We start from the raw sequence: 15412 nt of genomic DNA on the forward strand, positions 1-15412 counted from the left end.
TCGCCAGCACGTTCAGAACTGAAACCAGACATAAGCACTGTTATCACCTACAAGAAACTGGAAATAGAAAATTCACGAAAATCTGTATCCTGCAGCTGTTTATGTTTTTCGTTGCCCAGTGCTCATTTTATAAGTATTGCTTGGCCTTTTCCTCGGACACATAACTTACACTTTCCAAAAAAAGAACAAGTTTTTTGAAATTCCTCCAAGAATTTGTAGAGAAATTCTAGATTCCCTCGTCTTTCCAATGGGAATCTATCCCAGACATTGTTTTACTGAGCCATAAAATTAAGACTGTCTGCTAATGGCATGTTCAAGCCCCAGCTGGGCGGAGCAGGGGTAGCATGCGAGCTCCGCAGTGCGTTTCGGCAGGCTCCCACCTGAGAGCCACGCACTGTCCTCGGACACCGCAGAGGGTGCAAGCAGAAAGCAAACAAAAATGGGATATCCGGAAGGACCTAGGCATGCAAAAAGGGAATGCTTTTTGCATTGTGGCATAGTGGCTCCATGAACATATCTGCTGATTACCTCCTTCTCTGGGCAAGCATCTCCTGTTTTCACACGTGAACTCATGCTCTAGTCTTTCACCTGAAACTACACTCAGTGGTTAGCACCATGTTTATATTTACATCTCTGCGCCATAAACCCTAAAGGACTATAACATTACAAGAAATATTTGCCACACCATTGGCAGCAGCAACTGAGCGAAGATTTGCCAAGTGGGAAATCCAAATTTGCAAACTCAGTATTCTGGGCTGCGTTCCAAGGCTGTCTGGGTGCTGCGGAGGTGACACATTCAGTCTCCTCACAACTGCATCCCTGGCACAGCATCTTCTCCTGACAAACTTATGGAGAAGAACTGCTACCAAGTCCAGAGGGAGATGCAAGCTGCTTTCTGATCTTCCTTGGCAGCAATTCCATTTTCAAGTTGTGACTGTACTTTCTGCTATTTACAAGAACAGTTGTTTGTGATACACTGTGGTCTCTGGTAGGATTTTGAAAAGTGTAAAAATGACAGCAGGACATTGGTTTCCAAGTATAAACTAGTAAAATCCAGAGTAATTTCATTTCCCTAAGAAAAAAATAATATACTTACTTCCTTGCAGCAGCCCAGATATCAGATGTTGCCACCAGTGTGGGAGAATCCAAATCCATTTGTTAGCTGCCAAGTGAAAGACGTGATCCTGAGAATATGAAGGTTGTAGGGCTGATCTCCAAAGTTTCGCCTTTTCAAATAGTGCTTCGTACCTGTTGTCTTACAGCTAAACTTCTTTTCTCTCTGTCAGTAATTTTTTTCAAAGCAAAATAAAAGAAATTGAAAAGTCCTCCAGTCTTCCACAGGGCTGCATGACCTATAACTTGAAAAATCCGTTAGAAAACAGCCTTTTAGTAAACAACTTGTGTCATTTACAATTGCACAGTAGCCAGAAAGAGCACCATAAATTACAGTTCTGTTACTATAAGGGATAATGGAAAGGTGTGGGCAGGCTATCACTATAGAGGAAGAAAACTAGGAGAGTGATGAATTTAATTTGAATATTTTTTGCTGAATTTACTTCATCTTATAGCAAAACCGGTACTTACAGCTTAATTATTTTTTGGTCTTAATACAAAAGACTTAGTAAGACTATAGAAGATTGTTTATTTTTAAGGTGTAGCAGAATAAAAATACTGAATTCAAACCTTTTGGATTCTTTTTTTCTTCTTTACACCTGAAGTAAAAAAGTATGTAAAAATTTGCTTAGCATTTTTAGTTAAAATTTTCCATGTAATTTAATAATTTGGAAATAGGGTTCTTCTTGATATTATTTTGAAAAATTATCTACTGTGGAGGATTGAGCAATGAGTGGTGCCTGGGAAACCGGTGAAATAATGTCATCATGGAGAGATGAGCAAAGAGTCTCACTCAGATTCTGTGGTTTTATGTGGTTACTCTTTCTCTTTAATGAGCAGTTAATTATTCAGAGGAAGGTTGTCTTGTTAAAAATTTTCAACAGTCATTTTTTCCCTAAAGTATAAAAACTAGCAGCCTGCATTCCTGAGTACTTTCAATAAGTTTTGCAGGGAACCTAGAGCTGTTATTCTTAAGGATTCTAAAGGGAATTTTAAAGGGAAAAAAAAAAAAAAAAACAACAAAAACCAAAGAAAAACAACTCTCCTCCTGACTTTCAAATCCTGTCATACATATGTCATAAAAAATTTTAGAAAGAACAGAAGTCTAATTTTAAAAAAATGCAGGCTACTTCAAGTATCTGTAAAATTATCTCAGACATTAACATTTCCACTTTGTATTTCCACCAACCTGAAATGGGACAGTGAAGCTAACTAGCTGAGCAATTGCTACTAGAAAAATCGAAAACATAAGAGGAAATGCAGTTAACACAATATTTCACATATGTTAATGCTTACAGTTCCATCAGTGTCAGCTTTATTTTCTACTTGATATACACCAAAGCTGGCACACAATTTTAACTGATGAGGTAATGTCATTTTCAATTTAAGGAGCCTTAAGCTGTCCACTTTAACTAGTGATATCATCTGTGCAGTTGTCTCACGGGGTTTCGTGTAAACATAAGTAATGTGCCCTGGACAGTTTGGAGCAGAGTTGTTAAAAATGACATTGGTCATCATGAAGACATTTTTTTTCCTTTCATCTCTTTAAAAACGTCAGACACACTTTATTGTCCTGTCATTTTCAGCTCTTCCTTGTATATTAATGTACTCAGAACATTTCAGTGGGTGTAACAGTAGAATAAAGGTCTAAACAAATTAATGGCAACATTTTAATGTCAGTCGTAGTAGGATAATGAAAAGTAAATGAGATTGTCTGGCTAACAGCAACTTGTTAAATAAAACGGCAGCACGGCTGAGACGCAAAGACGCAGGGGCAGAGAAAAGCCTTTCGCCACAGCCCGAAAGAGGCCCAGAGCACACCCAGGCTCCAAATGCCACCACCTTTTAGGAAAAGATTAAATTGATTCTACAAATTGTGTCTGCTCCTCCTTCCCGTCTGAGGTCGAGTGAAATCATCTGCTAATAAAACTTAAAACCAGACCTTTCTCCGTACCTGCAGCTTCTGCCTGTCCGTGACTTTTAGTCTCATTTGTCATGTCATGTTGGCGTCTCTGGTGGCAGGGCTGAGGAACTCTAACACGACTCTTGCTCCTAGGCAAACTTTTACCACCAATCACTACTGCGTCTTATAGACCTTTTCTTATCCTTAGGAATGAAGCAAGTAACCAGGGGAGGATTTAGCCCAGCCTGTTCAGTAATCACATGCTGTACAAGTATGAATATTATAACATGCACTTCTTGATTCAAATACCTACGCAAAGATGATTTGTAATGCAACAAGTTTTGTCTGAGCAAAAGCAAGTGCTGTGACTGATGTGTGGATTTTGTGATTTGCTCCAAACTATTTGTCCAGCTAACAAGAAAAATAGCAGATTTTTCTACCACTGATCTAAAACATGGTGGAATTTTGAACAAAATCTAATGTTTAGAGATTTATTTATTATTCTGTGGACATATGTTTGGAGGACAGCATATGGAAATCAAAGTATTGTTCATAAAGAACTCCAGCCAAAAAGACATTTTTGAATTCATAACAGAACTTCGCAATTTGAAAAGAATGCTATGCATTATGTATTGATAACAACACTACACAGACAAAGGAACACAATTTAATAATACAGAATTGTGCTCATGAGATTTCCTTTTTTTTTGTTAATTGGTTACTTTAGCTGACATTGTCTGCAAGCATAATGGACACCATTCTTCCTAATAGTTCCATGTTGCCAGATGATGTCTACAGACATAATGTAGTCCATTTTAATTATTTCATTTTGCTTACATCTTTCAGCATAATGCATTTTCCAAGCAAGCTAGCATTTTTCTTGATTATCTATGTTGTGTTATGGTTTCTAAATTAATTAGGTCTCCTTCTTTCCTGGAAGTTAAAAGTTTCTTCCTTCCATTTATCTACCAGGTATGATTATGTGGAAGTGATTGATGGAGATAATGCTGAAGGACGCTTATGGGGAAAGTACTGTGGAAAAATTGCTCCCCCTCCTTTAGTGTCTTCAGGACCATATCTTTTTATTAAATTTGTTTCCGACTATGAAACACATGGAGCAGGATTTTCTATCCGTTACGAAGTTTTCAAAAGAGGTGAGAAACAATTCCTTATTATGTAGCTCATAACCTATGATTTTTGCTTTCATCAAAAAGTTCACCAAAATTCTTTGGGATGTGGGGAATACATGAAAATGCTTGCAAGAGAAAATTGTATTACCCTTGTTGTTCCAAGGTGGGGCACGTATTCAGTGGGTGGGTGTATATCATTATGAATCCAATGGGTCAGCTGCATCCGAGGATTGACTCCTCTGGGTGTAATGTGATAGTCTTCGTCAGCTGTTTGTTTCAACCTTCTTAAAACCATTAGCTTTCTTCCTTCTTTTCTTTTTTTTCTTTTTCTTTTTTTTTTTTTTTGGTGACAATAATTGCTGTATGATTTACAGCGTTACTGCCTTAACGGCACTGTAACCTTCTGAGTCCCTGACTTATTTTGATTAGTGTTTTGCTCTGCATTCCCAAGAGATGGCTATGGGCTCGGAAAGGACCAGAGTACACATGGGCAGCAGATGATGTTGCTGTTGCTTTCACAAATCATGTTTGGGAGGTGAAGGAGAGGCGAAGCTCACAGTGTTCCCAGGCACGTCCTGCTGGATGCTTGTGCCAGGAAGTCAGTGCCAGTGAGCACAGATAGCTGTACGTGGCACAGAGAAAGCCCAGAGAAACGAACGGTCCAGGATTAACCAGACCTATAGACAGTCCCTCTTCGATAACTCTACTTCTGAGTCAATAGCTAGAAGGGGAGTAAGATCCTCTTTTTTTTGGCATATATCTTCCCTATAGATGGATGGAGATAGATAACTCCTGTATTCCATGTCTGGAGAACAGAGGACCAAAACTCATAATATACAGAATGACAATAAGCTTAACTTTATAGCAAAAAATCATTGACTTCAACATCAATGCTTAGGGTCATATTCACAAAAGTAGCTCAAAACTCCAATGTCCAATACACACCACTCCTAGACAGTGCCCGATTTTCAGAACCAGTTCAAGTCCCTTTTACGCACCTAAACCAGAGTCAGATTTTCAACTGCGTTCAGCACACGCGCTTGGTGGCAGCTGTACTGTTAATGAGGAGAGACACAGTAGTGAAGTCTCTTTTATATTGCATGCTATTGCTGCTCTGCACAGTGCTAATTGGGGCCACAGAGCTCTTGTTCACCATCTTCCCTGTCTGTAAATCCACTCTTGGCTCCCAGAAATTCTTTTGGTGACCTTCAGGGTCACATTTTTTGAAGGAACTCAGCATCTGAATGACACCAAGCTTTTCTGAAAAAAATATCTCTATTTATTTTGGTGTCTTTAGGAGGCTAAACTCTTGAAACCGGGTCTTGAAGTTTCTCAGTGGTTATATATACAGCACCATCTTTCATAAAGAACAAGGCTGAAACACAAGAACAAGTGAAAGAATGACCTGTGAAACTATTCTAGCAACTGAGTGTTTTCAAGAAAAAAAAGCTTTTATTTATTTCCTAATAGTGTAGTGGCAACTCAGAGCTCTGACAGGAATGTTGTGTTTATTTCCTTGTGTGGTCATTTACATCTCTCAGTGATACACATTAAACATGTTAAGATGGCATTACAAATGTGATTTTACACACACAGAAGTCAGGAAACTCAAAATTATGGCTCCCAGAGCAACTTTAACTCTAGTTCATTCCACATAAACTGTATATTAAGGCAGGAAAGTTATCACCAGGTACAGTGTTAGAAATGCTGTGCGTACACAAAGGATACAAGTTATAGTTGCTGTGGGAACACAGCCTTTTTTAACTTTTGAGTTAATGCATATATGATATTCAAAATTTACGTTTTAATATCTATACCAAATAAAGCTGACCAGTTTACCCTGTTACACAGATGAAGCTCAGTTGCTCACACCAGAGTAATGTGCTTCATTTTAGCATATTCACAACTTAACTCATCATTTCCCAGGTGTGAGAAATATTAAAATGATCCCAAGTGCAAGTCTTGTGGTGCTGAGCTGCATTCCAGCACGCAGTATACGTTTGCTCATTATTCCTGTGATGGCATCCTTAGTTTTTGAAAAGAAGAAAGGCATTATTCTACCTGTGTCCTAAGCTGAATTCTAAACCCAATTCTTGAAATACACGTGCCGTGGAAATTGTAAGGAGAGGCCAGCACACATAATGACTGTGATAAATTTAGTGTGAGCTTTGAAAGTAGGAACTGCTTTTACTTCCTATCCAGCTCCTTAGTGAGAAAGACACTCAAGAAGTTGAATTCCAGACTAAAACCCGTATTGCCCAACATTTAGCCTACCTGAAGTGTTCATCATTTTGACTCTGTGAAGCAGCCTATCTTAGGATGGATGAGTAGCCTATTCACTAGAAGAGGATCTCCACAGTTCACATTCAACATTCCTAATTTTGGTCAAGTGTAAACTGAAAGAAAAGGCAGTGTCAACCAGGAAGGTAAATGCTTTTCTGGCTCAATCATACCTGCAGAAAGCCAGTGAAATTCTCTCCAGTGTCATCTCTTTTTCTTTGCTCTCTCTTGCCTCCCCTCTCTCGTTCTTTCAGCTCATGTCTCTTCCTTTATTTCATACACATACACATATGTAGTTTCTCCACCTCAGACGTATCTTTCCTGTCTGGTCTCTGCTAGAACCTTTTCTACCAGTTTTCCATGAACATCGCCCCATGGAGTTCCTTGTAGCCTCAGTGTTGATGTAATTCCTGGAGTTCCTTCACATTGTCAATAAAGGGTCAAAATCCAAAATTTTAGTGATGCAGCTCTTCTGAAAACAGTTTTTGTTTCTTGCACCAAATTGACTTGAACATGTTTAAAATAAAGCAAGCTGATGGTGCGATACCATGTGTGTGTAAGGAGCCTGATGATTGTGCACTCACAGAGCCAGGATCTGGCTGTATTTAATAAAGCAATAATGATTCTGGCTTACATTTTTTATTGCATCTTTTATTGGATTCCAAGAGGAGTACAGAGCACTTTATGCTATGAATGGCACAGCAAAGCTATTTTATCCTGGAACAGCAGCTACTGGTGGGAGTGAGGAGCAACAACCAGAATATAACCCTGCCGTACATGACAAGGAGACAAGGGAATGACAGGGAGAGAAGAGAAATATCCGACTAATGTGTAAGAGGGCAATTTAATTATAGACAAAATGTAATTTCCCAAATTGGAATGGGTCAGGTTACCTGATCATTAATATCTACATCTTCCAAAATATGCCATGAAGTGCTCTGAATATTGATGTGATAGCTCAAGCATTTCCTATCAGTGTCTGTTGAAGGACAAAAATACCTGAACTGACTACATTCATTCAGACCTCTCTCTCGCATGTTGAATTTAGCTGGGAGGTGGCCAAATCTGGGGGGGGGTAATATGTTTGGCACATTCACAAGGAAAACATTTGCTATGGTGAAATAAGAGTATTCATATATGCAACAAGCCAGATTGTTTTGCTTCAATGATCTGTGTTAAGCACTGGAAATCCTCTAAGGCTCCTGACTGCAGTCTCTAAGGATGCTGGGCATCCTCATCCAAACTGAAACCTCACACACACTCATCCTCCAGCACAACCTGTTGCAACTGAACTCTGTCACCTGTGTCCTGTCTATACTCCACGTCCGAAGACCTTCATCTGAGTCATCCTTCCCAAACTCCCCAGGTCAGCTGCTATCTACCGATGCCCCAGATCCTATAAATCACTTTCCATTAAATTGGGAGTGTTAAGAGCCAGAGAAAGGGATACCTACACTGACCCTGTGGGAGGATGTGTGGGCAGTGCCTGTGGCTGGCTTTGAGCACACCTGCAGATGTGGGATCCACAGAGAGGATTCTGAGGGACCTAAATAAAAGAGAAATGCCATCTGTCAACAAGAGAGAGATTCCAGTTTTAGTCCTCTCTGTTCACAAAGGCAAATCCAGTGATCTGGCCTTTTATACCCTTACATCTTTACTGCCCCTTTCCTGCTCCACCAAGAGCCGTGTTTGGAGCATCCCATTATGCCATGGTGGGACATCAGGGAAAGCTGGTGTGTCAACATTGACATTAGGTGACTTCTAGCAACACTGCCTGTAATCACACAGTTTATCATGCCTGCACTAACAGCAACATTTTACTGGTGCACCTGTGTCAACACCACTCAGAATGAGTCACTCACCCTTGGTACATGTACGAATTACCTTTCACATTCAGTTTGTCAAGGAGGCATAGGTCACATCTGGCAGAGTTACTGAGTCAGTGCTCCAGGAATCTGAAACCACTACTCCCTCTACTGAATTCACTCACTCGCTTTCGTAAAAAAAATTCTATTTCACCAATAAAAGCCTGTCAGTTGTAAGATTTAAAGATTTGAGCTTGAAGGGGCTATAATTATTTCTCGAGGGCTCTGTCGAGATTTCTGCAGCTTACATTTTCATTGTTCCCACATGACTCTGTATTTGTCATAGTTTTTTCTAGAGCTGGTACAAGTTCTCATATTGTTCTATACCAATTGAAAATTGGAGATAGGACAGTATATGCAAATTCTGCTTTAAAACCTGACTATCAATAATAGGAGCAAGCTGGCTGAATGATTAATACGGCGATTAAAATGAGGTGTTTCATTGAAAAGCCACCTTTGCTGCTGGAGAGATAATACAACCTAATTTGTTTTCCAGCTAACTACTTTGCTTAGTAGCATAGTGTTAACCTGGGTGATTTTTTTCTTTCTCTACAGGACCTGAATGTTCCAGAAACTTTACTGCATCAAGTGGAGTGATAAAGTCCCCTGGATTCCCTGAAAAATATCCCAATAGCCTTGAATGCACTTACATTATCTTTGCACCAAAGATGTCAGAGATTATATTGGAATTTGAAAGCTTTGAGCTAGAACCTGATTCAAATACTCCAGGGGGAGCATTCTGTCGCTATGACCGATTGGAAATCTGGGATGGATTCCCTGATGGTAAGAGAAAAATGGACTGTGATATACATAACCATTACTCCGAAGTGGGCTGCAGAAGGCATATTCTCATTTTTTTAAATGTCATAGTAGAGAGGTCCTTGCTTGATTTATGTGAAACGAGTTGAATTAAGGAGAAAAGGGGAAAATGCTCCATAAATTCATTCAGTAAAGCCTATAACAGTGTGAATGATTTTTTTTTAATGAAATATGTTTAATTTTGAACAGTTGGCTTGGGGGAAACCTCTATTTTTAGAGGAAATATGTGGTGGACCTCCTACGCTAAAATAAATTAAATATGAAGCCTTAGAATGGGTCCCTAGACTTTCACAGCTAACATGAGTATTGTCCAGAGATTTCCAACAACTTGCACCAAATAGACTTCAGGTTCTAACCCTCCAGTTTGAGGATGAACCGGGTTACAGACCAGCTGTCAAAGCAAATAATTTCTTTGCCAGAGAAAACATTTTGTCCATACAATTGAAATCATAGTGACTAAATGATTACCCAGGTCAGTAAACAGGCATTGAGTTATTCATTCAGATGACTTCGGTGATCGGGCACTGCAGGGTTCCTCTCTTCTGGGGCACTCTTGGCCAGTAGTATAAGCAAATCCAAAGGTTTTATCTTAATCTGTTAATAATCTCTGATTAGCTGGGCGCATGTGTCAGGGTGAGTGTGTTGGGCACCCTTTTGGAACTTACTTCTCTGTTATCTCAGTAATTTTCCACTTAGTTGTTGACCACACTTGATCTTCTGCAAATTCACTAAATGCTAGATATTACCTAACCCTATAGAGCCAGTGAGCCCCCATTTCACCCTCCACCCAATCTGATATCCCTGTTTTATACTGAAGCTGATGAACAAAATAGCTGCATAGTTTCTTTATTTTTTTCATAGATGGCAACGGGTCTGCAAGATCCAAGACCTCTCTAGGTAGGGCAGCCATGTACCAGTTCTCCAAGGAGCACAGCTTGTTAGGCTGCAGTGCCAGCCTAATGGGACTATTCAAGCTGAGTGCCTAACATGCAGGGTGCCCAAATGCCTATATGAATTGTGCAAACAGCTTTGTAAAACTGATTGTGATGCCTTTTTCACTGTTTATGCGTGGCATAAGCTGATAAAGGGAAGCATCTTGAGGCTGTCCTTTTTCTTCTTAATTTTGTAACTTGTAGCAAAATTCAACGACAGAGGATTTATGTTGTTTGTGTTGGGCACTAATTAGGACTATTTCAGTTTTCCACTAGTGTGATAACCCATATTAATAGATATTTTCTTTGCTTTTATGAACAGCAGTGGCAGTTTCTGCAAATTGCTAATCCTACATTAATATTTCTTTTAAATGAAAACATATAACTTAAGGAACATATTTTAATAACGCATTTAAACTTGCCTGTTTTCCTAGATAAATCCTCAATATAATATTAATTAAAGCTTTTTTTGATGCTGCAGTTAATAGGTATATGCTTTTTAACGTATATTTGTTTTTCCTTTTTGTTTTATGCTTAATGGCTTTATCATGGGTCTTTTCAACCCACTCCAATAAATAGCGAAGAAAGATCCATAACAGTAACTGAGAAACTATTTAGTATTTAATACTTCAGTTAGGGAAACAGTATTGTAACACTACAATAATGATGTCTGGAAGATTTAATAATAGTTTTGTTTGTATATAGGCCTAGCCTTTCCAAACTGAATTCCTGTAGAATTTGCATTTAAACTGACATGTGAAAAGATTATCCAATTAATCGATTTATATGTAATATTACCAAAAAGAAATACATTATTGTTAGTGTCAGAGGATTTCAAAGCAGTAATTTCCTGGTTCAAGAAAGTGACTGAGCCATACTGAAGAGCAATTAACAACAGACATTATCAGCCTTCCAGTTCCCTCACAAACTCTCTAAATCCAAAATGATCCTGACATCCAGAGAAGATGTTTACATGTTTTTGTAAATATTCAACTGAATTTGTAGGCTAGAAAGAAATTTTTCCTTAGATATAAACTGTTGGAGGGTGCAGTGGTTGTAAGGAGAAGTTTGCCGCATCATTTCACTATAGAATCATAGAATGGTTAGAGTTGGAAGTGACCTTCAAAGGTCATCTAGTCCAACCCCCCTGCAAGGAGAAGGGACATCCCCGACTAGATCAGGTTGCTCAGAGCCTCATCCAGCCTGGCCTTGAACGTTTCCAGGGATGGGGTATCCACCACCTTTCTGGGCAACCTGTTCCAGTGTTCTACAACTCGCATTGTAAAAAATTTTTTCCTAATATCCAATCTAAATCTACCTCCCTCTATTTTAAAACCACTACCCCTCATCCTATCACAACAGGCCCTACTGAACAGCATCTCCCCGTCTTTCTTGTAGGCCCCCTTGCGGTACTGGAAGACTGCTATAAGGTCTCCCTGGAGCCTCCTCTTCTCCAGGCTGAACAGCCCCAACTCTCTCAGCCTGTCCTCATAGGAAAGGTGCTCCAGCCCTCTTATCATCTTCGTGGCCCTCCTCTGGACCTTCTCCAGCTGGTCCATGTCCTTCTTATGCTGGGGGCCCCAGAACTGAGCACAGTACTCCAGGTGGGGTCTCACCAGGGCAGAGTAGAGGGACAGAATCACCTCCCTCGACCTGCTGGCCACACTCCTCTTGATGCAGCCCAGGATGCGGTTGGCCTTCTGGGCCGCAAGGGCGCATTGCCAGCTCATGTTGAGCTTCTCATCCACCAGCACTCCCAAGTCCTTCTCCTCAGGGCTGCTCTCAATCCATTCTCTGCCCAGCCTGTATTTGTGCCTGGGATTGCCACGACCCAGGTGCAGGACCTTGCACTTGGCCTGGTTGAACTTCTGGTTGAACTGTAGGACAATCCTCAGACAGCAGTCAGTCTCTCTTGTTTAACTTAACACTACAAAGGCACAGAGGACATGATTGCTTCTCTGTAAATGCATCACAGAATGAATCCCTGGGAGAGAGAAGAACTATTTCCACTGAAGAGCAAAGCTGACACAGGAAGCCACTGGTATGACCTGGCCATAAACTGAAGATAGAAATTTAAAGTTTCTGGATATCAAAAAGAGAGTATACAGATCATCTTGTTCAAAGGAAAAAAAAAGGAGAAAGGAAGCAAAATAAATCTCATTTGCATCCACATGGAAGTAGCAAATTTCTGAAAAATATTAGACAGTATGGTTGCCTTTGATGAAGGGAAGCTCATCCAGGATGAGTCTTTCAGCCATTTGTCTGTTTCCTTTTAATCCATGAAAGGATATTCTGAAGCTACATCTACACTATTGAATAAAACAGGTCCAAGACATGGTTGTGTGTGCTGCTGAATTGCTGACATACTCCCTTGCACAATTTTAGCCCATGCCAGTTTGCACTTTTCCAAGCAATTCCTAAGCACGGTTTGGAGGACAGCGAAAGCCGGGGATCATTCCCAAAAGGCACATTGACATTGCCGTCCTGCTTCAGAGGGAAGAGCCCTGTGGGAGCGAGCTGTGTCACACTGTTAGTGTGGTCCCAGGAACAGGCCCTGGCCACTGGCTGCAGGTCCAGAGGGTGGTCCCTGGCCTGCTCTGTTTAGTGATATAGACATACTCATAACAAAGGAAGCTATTTTGCTTTGTTGTACTGCATTACTGCTCACATGCCCGGTTGCCCTGCTCCACTGCAACACAGCTGTGTTTGCCAGGATGATGGCAGTTTTTAACAGGACACAGAGAACAGTTTGAAGGAAAATAGTTGTGGCTGCAACCAGGGCAGAATTAGATGGACAGCCCCCTGAACTTGCTACTCTCACCCAACTCTGGAAACCAGGCATCAATATTTGAGCCAGGCACTGTCAGTCCCCCCATTCTCAGCAGGGAACAGCACCTCACTCTGATTTGTCTCCGACATCTACTTTAGGGCAGTTAATGGAGCTCTGGAGGTGTTTATCTCATTGTACTGGGAACTGTGGATCACTGACGCCGATGTAAAACTTCAGACACCTAAGTTAGAGCAGGTGAAACCCACCGTAAGTGGAAAATGTTTGCACTGTAGAGTTTGATCAGCTACAGTCACTGGAGATTGGCAGGAAATGAATTTGCTGTTTTCTACAGTTGTGATCTTTTTTCCTTTCTACCCCCTAAAAAAAAAGAAATGTTCTCTTAAACAGATTTTCACAATGATGTTTAAAAGGATGTGTCAAAATCACTGTGCTTCCATTTACATTTTGCTTCTATGTAATTGCCATTTTTCTGACGGAAAACGATTTTCTGTTAGACAGTTTGCAAGCAACTCTAACAGTCATTCACAAAGACATTAATCCTGAAGTGCTCTGTCACAATCAGGGACCCCTCAGCCTACCTGGTTGTCCTTTTAGTGGATTGAATCTGGCAAGGGCTGAGTACTTGCGTCTTGATTCTGCAAAACATGTGCTTATCTTTGAAGCATGTGAGCTTGACTTGAGATTGACTTCAAAAGGAATTCACCAAGGACACTTACAGGTCTGAAGTTAAACACTGGTATAAGTGTTTTGCTGGTTCAGGGCGGGGAATGGTAGGCATTCAGGAATGCCTCCAACCTGGCATTTTGTTCTGCATAAGTGCATGCCAAAGGCACCCTTTGGTCTCTTCTTTAAAACAAAGTAATAAGTGAAACAAACCCTGTCGGAGAATGTTTGAGAACTACAGGCGCATGTTGCAAATATTGGGCAGAAAAGGGACTATGGTTTGAAGGAGAAAACAGATGGAGTTGGAGCAGAAGAGTGAGTAGATCACAGAATAGAAATATGTGATTTTGCATGAATAAATTAGACACACAAAAAAATGTCTTTGCCCAAGGCACAAATATACCTTAGCCAGCCTCAGCCGAGAACAGTCAATTGATGACTTTGAAGAAAAATAGCCCACTCACAACCAGTACTAGGACTAGCTTAAGTGATGAATTATACGTATTCATCATGCTGCTCTCTTTGAAGCTCTATAGACTGTCTACTAGAGGCTCAAAAGTAATTTAAAGAAGTTTACATACGATTTGAGAACCACAGGCTAAGCATTGCTGCTTCAGTCAATACCACAAGAGCTTCCACTGAATTACTGAGCATAGCAGAATGCTTTATTTCAGTCATTAACATCAGTGCAGATGAAGGTTGCTATTAATCTAGGTGCATTTCTCCTTTGTTGTGGTTGCATGCTATACTCTTGTGAGAAGCTATTAAGATATAAGAGTATACACAAGCTCAGTGTAAGTGACTACTGAACTGTGAGGACAAGATTCATTTTTCAGCTCTTGTCTCTTTAGCATCCTAAATTGTGTGTGAATGTTATGTCAATAACAGTTACACTGCTGTGAAAATACTGTTCACAGCACACCAGCACAATTTTAAACATTACCTTTAAAATTCAGTAAAATGGCAAGTTAACGTAACATTTCTTTTAGTATTTTAGAAGCCTGAAAGACCACTTTTCCTTGCTTGTTTGTTCATTGGGTTTTCTAACTGAATTCCAAAAGCCATAGATTTCAACCGGGTGGGCAAATGTGTATTTCAGTAAGTCTCAAAATTTCCTCGTTTGGATACTCTTTGGCCAGAAGGGCAAATGGTAGGAAAGAAAGGAAGAATTAATAATGATAAGGTTTCTGTTTAGTCATAAACCACCAGCTGTATTCTATACATTCCACACTCAGATCCTGTAAAACTTCAGACTTACATATTTAAGAATAATCAAGGGTTTATTCAAGTTCTAGGATTAGACTCTGCATTTTTGAAGAAGTTTGCAAACCAGGATTCTTAGTTGTCCCTCCATCTTTTCACCTGAAAGTTACCCAGTTTTCCACCATATCATACTATGCCAGTGGAAAGAGGAGCCAAGGTCCTAGAAGTAGCTACAAAATAGGCAGTCAAGTGAAGTAGCTAGCTCACCGAAATGCCTCTGTTCTGTGGGTAATGTAGAAGTGTCCTTGAGTGAGGACATTTCCAAGTGACTCATATTCGGAGTAAGCTTTCCTGGGGGATGCTGACAAAGTGACATAATGGTCTACAGGTAGAGGCGGCAAAGACTGGGCCTAAAGACTTTTCAGCACCAGCCACCCTAAAATTCCCATTTTACTGTATATGGTCTATTACGAAAACCCATCTCCGTTCATAAAGAAGGGTCAGGGAGATGGTAAAAAAAAAAACAGTGGCAGACCTAAGCAGATAGTGGTATTATCCTCTGAATGATTGCTCAGATGGTGCTCCCTGCAGAGCGTTTGATGTGGTGACACCTGAAACATTTGGTAGTTTATCGTCATTCAAAAGTTTTCAAGACTTGAAAGGAATAAAGGAGAACTTTGTGTTAGCTGTTTATGTAAGAAGAATCAGAATCT

General features: G+C 40.2%; 1 protein-coding gene across 4 annotated transcripts in view; it reads left to right on the forward strand.

Annotated features, from left to right (window-relative positions):
* Positions 1-15412, forward strand: part of NRP1 (neuropilin 1) — a 112394-nt gene that overhangs the window by 42668 nt on the left and 54314 nt on the right. For all 4 annotated transcript variants that reach the window (XM_086742001.1, XM_086742002.1, XM_086742003.1 and 1 more), the window contains exons 4-5: positions 3989-4170; positions 8847-9074. In XM_086742001.1, coding sequence (XP_086598127.1) covers positions 3989-4170; positions 8847-9074 — 410 coding nt within the window. The remainder of the gene's footprint in view (positions 1-3988; positions 4171-8846; positions 9075-15412) is intronic.

This window comes from Chlamydotis macqueenii, chromosome 2 (genome assembly GCF_036417535.1).
Source record: "Chlamydotis macqueenii isolate bChlMac1 chromosome 2, bChlMac1.mat, whole genome shotgun sequence".
NCBI classification, from domain to species: Eukaryota; Metazoa; Chordata; class Aves; order Otidiformes; family Otididae; genus Chlamydotis; species Chlamydotis macqueenii.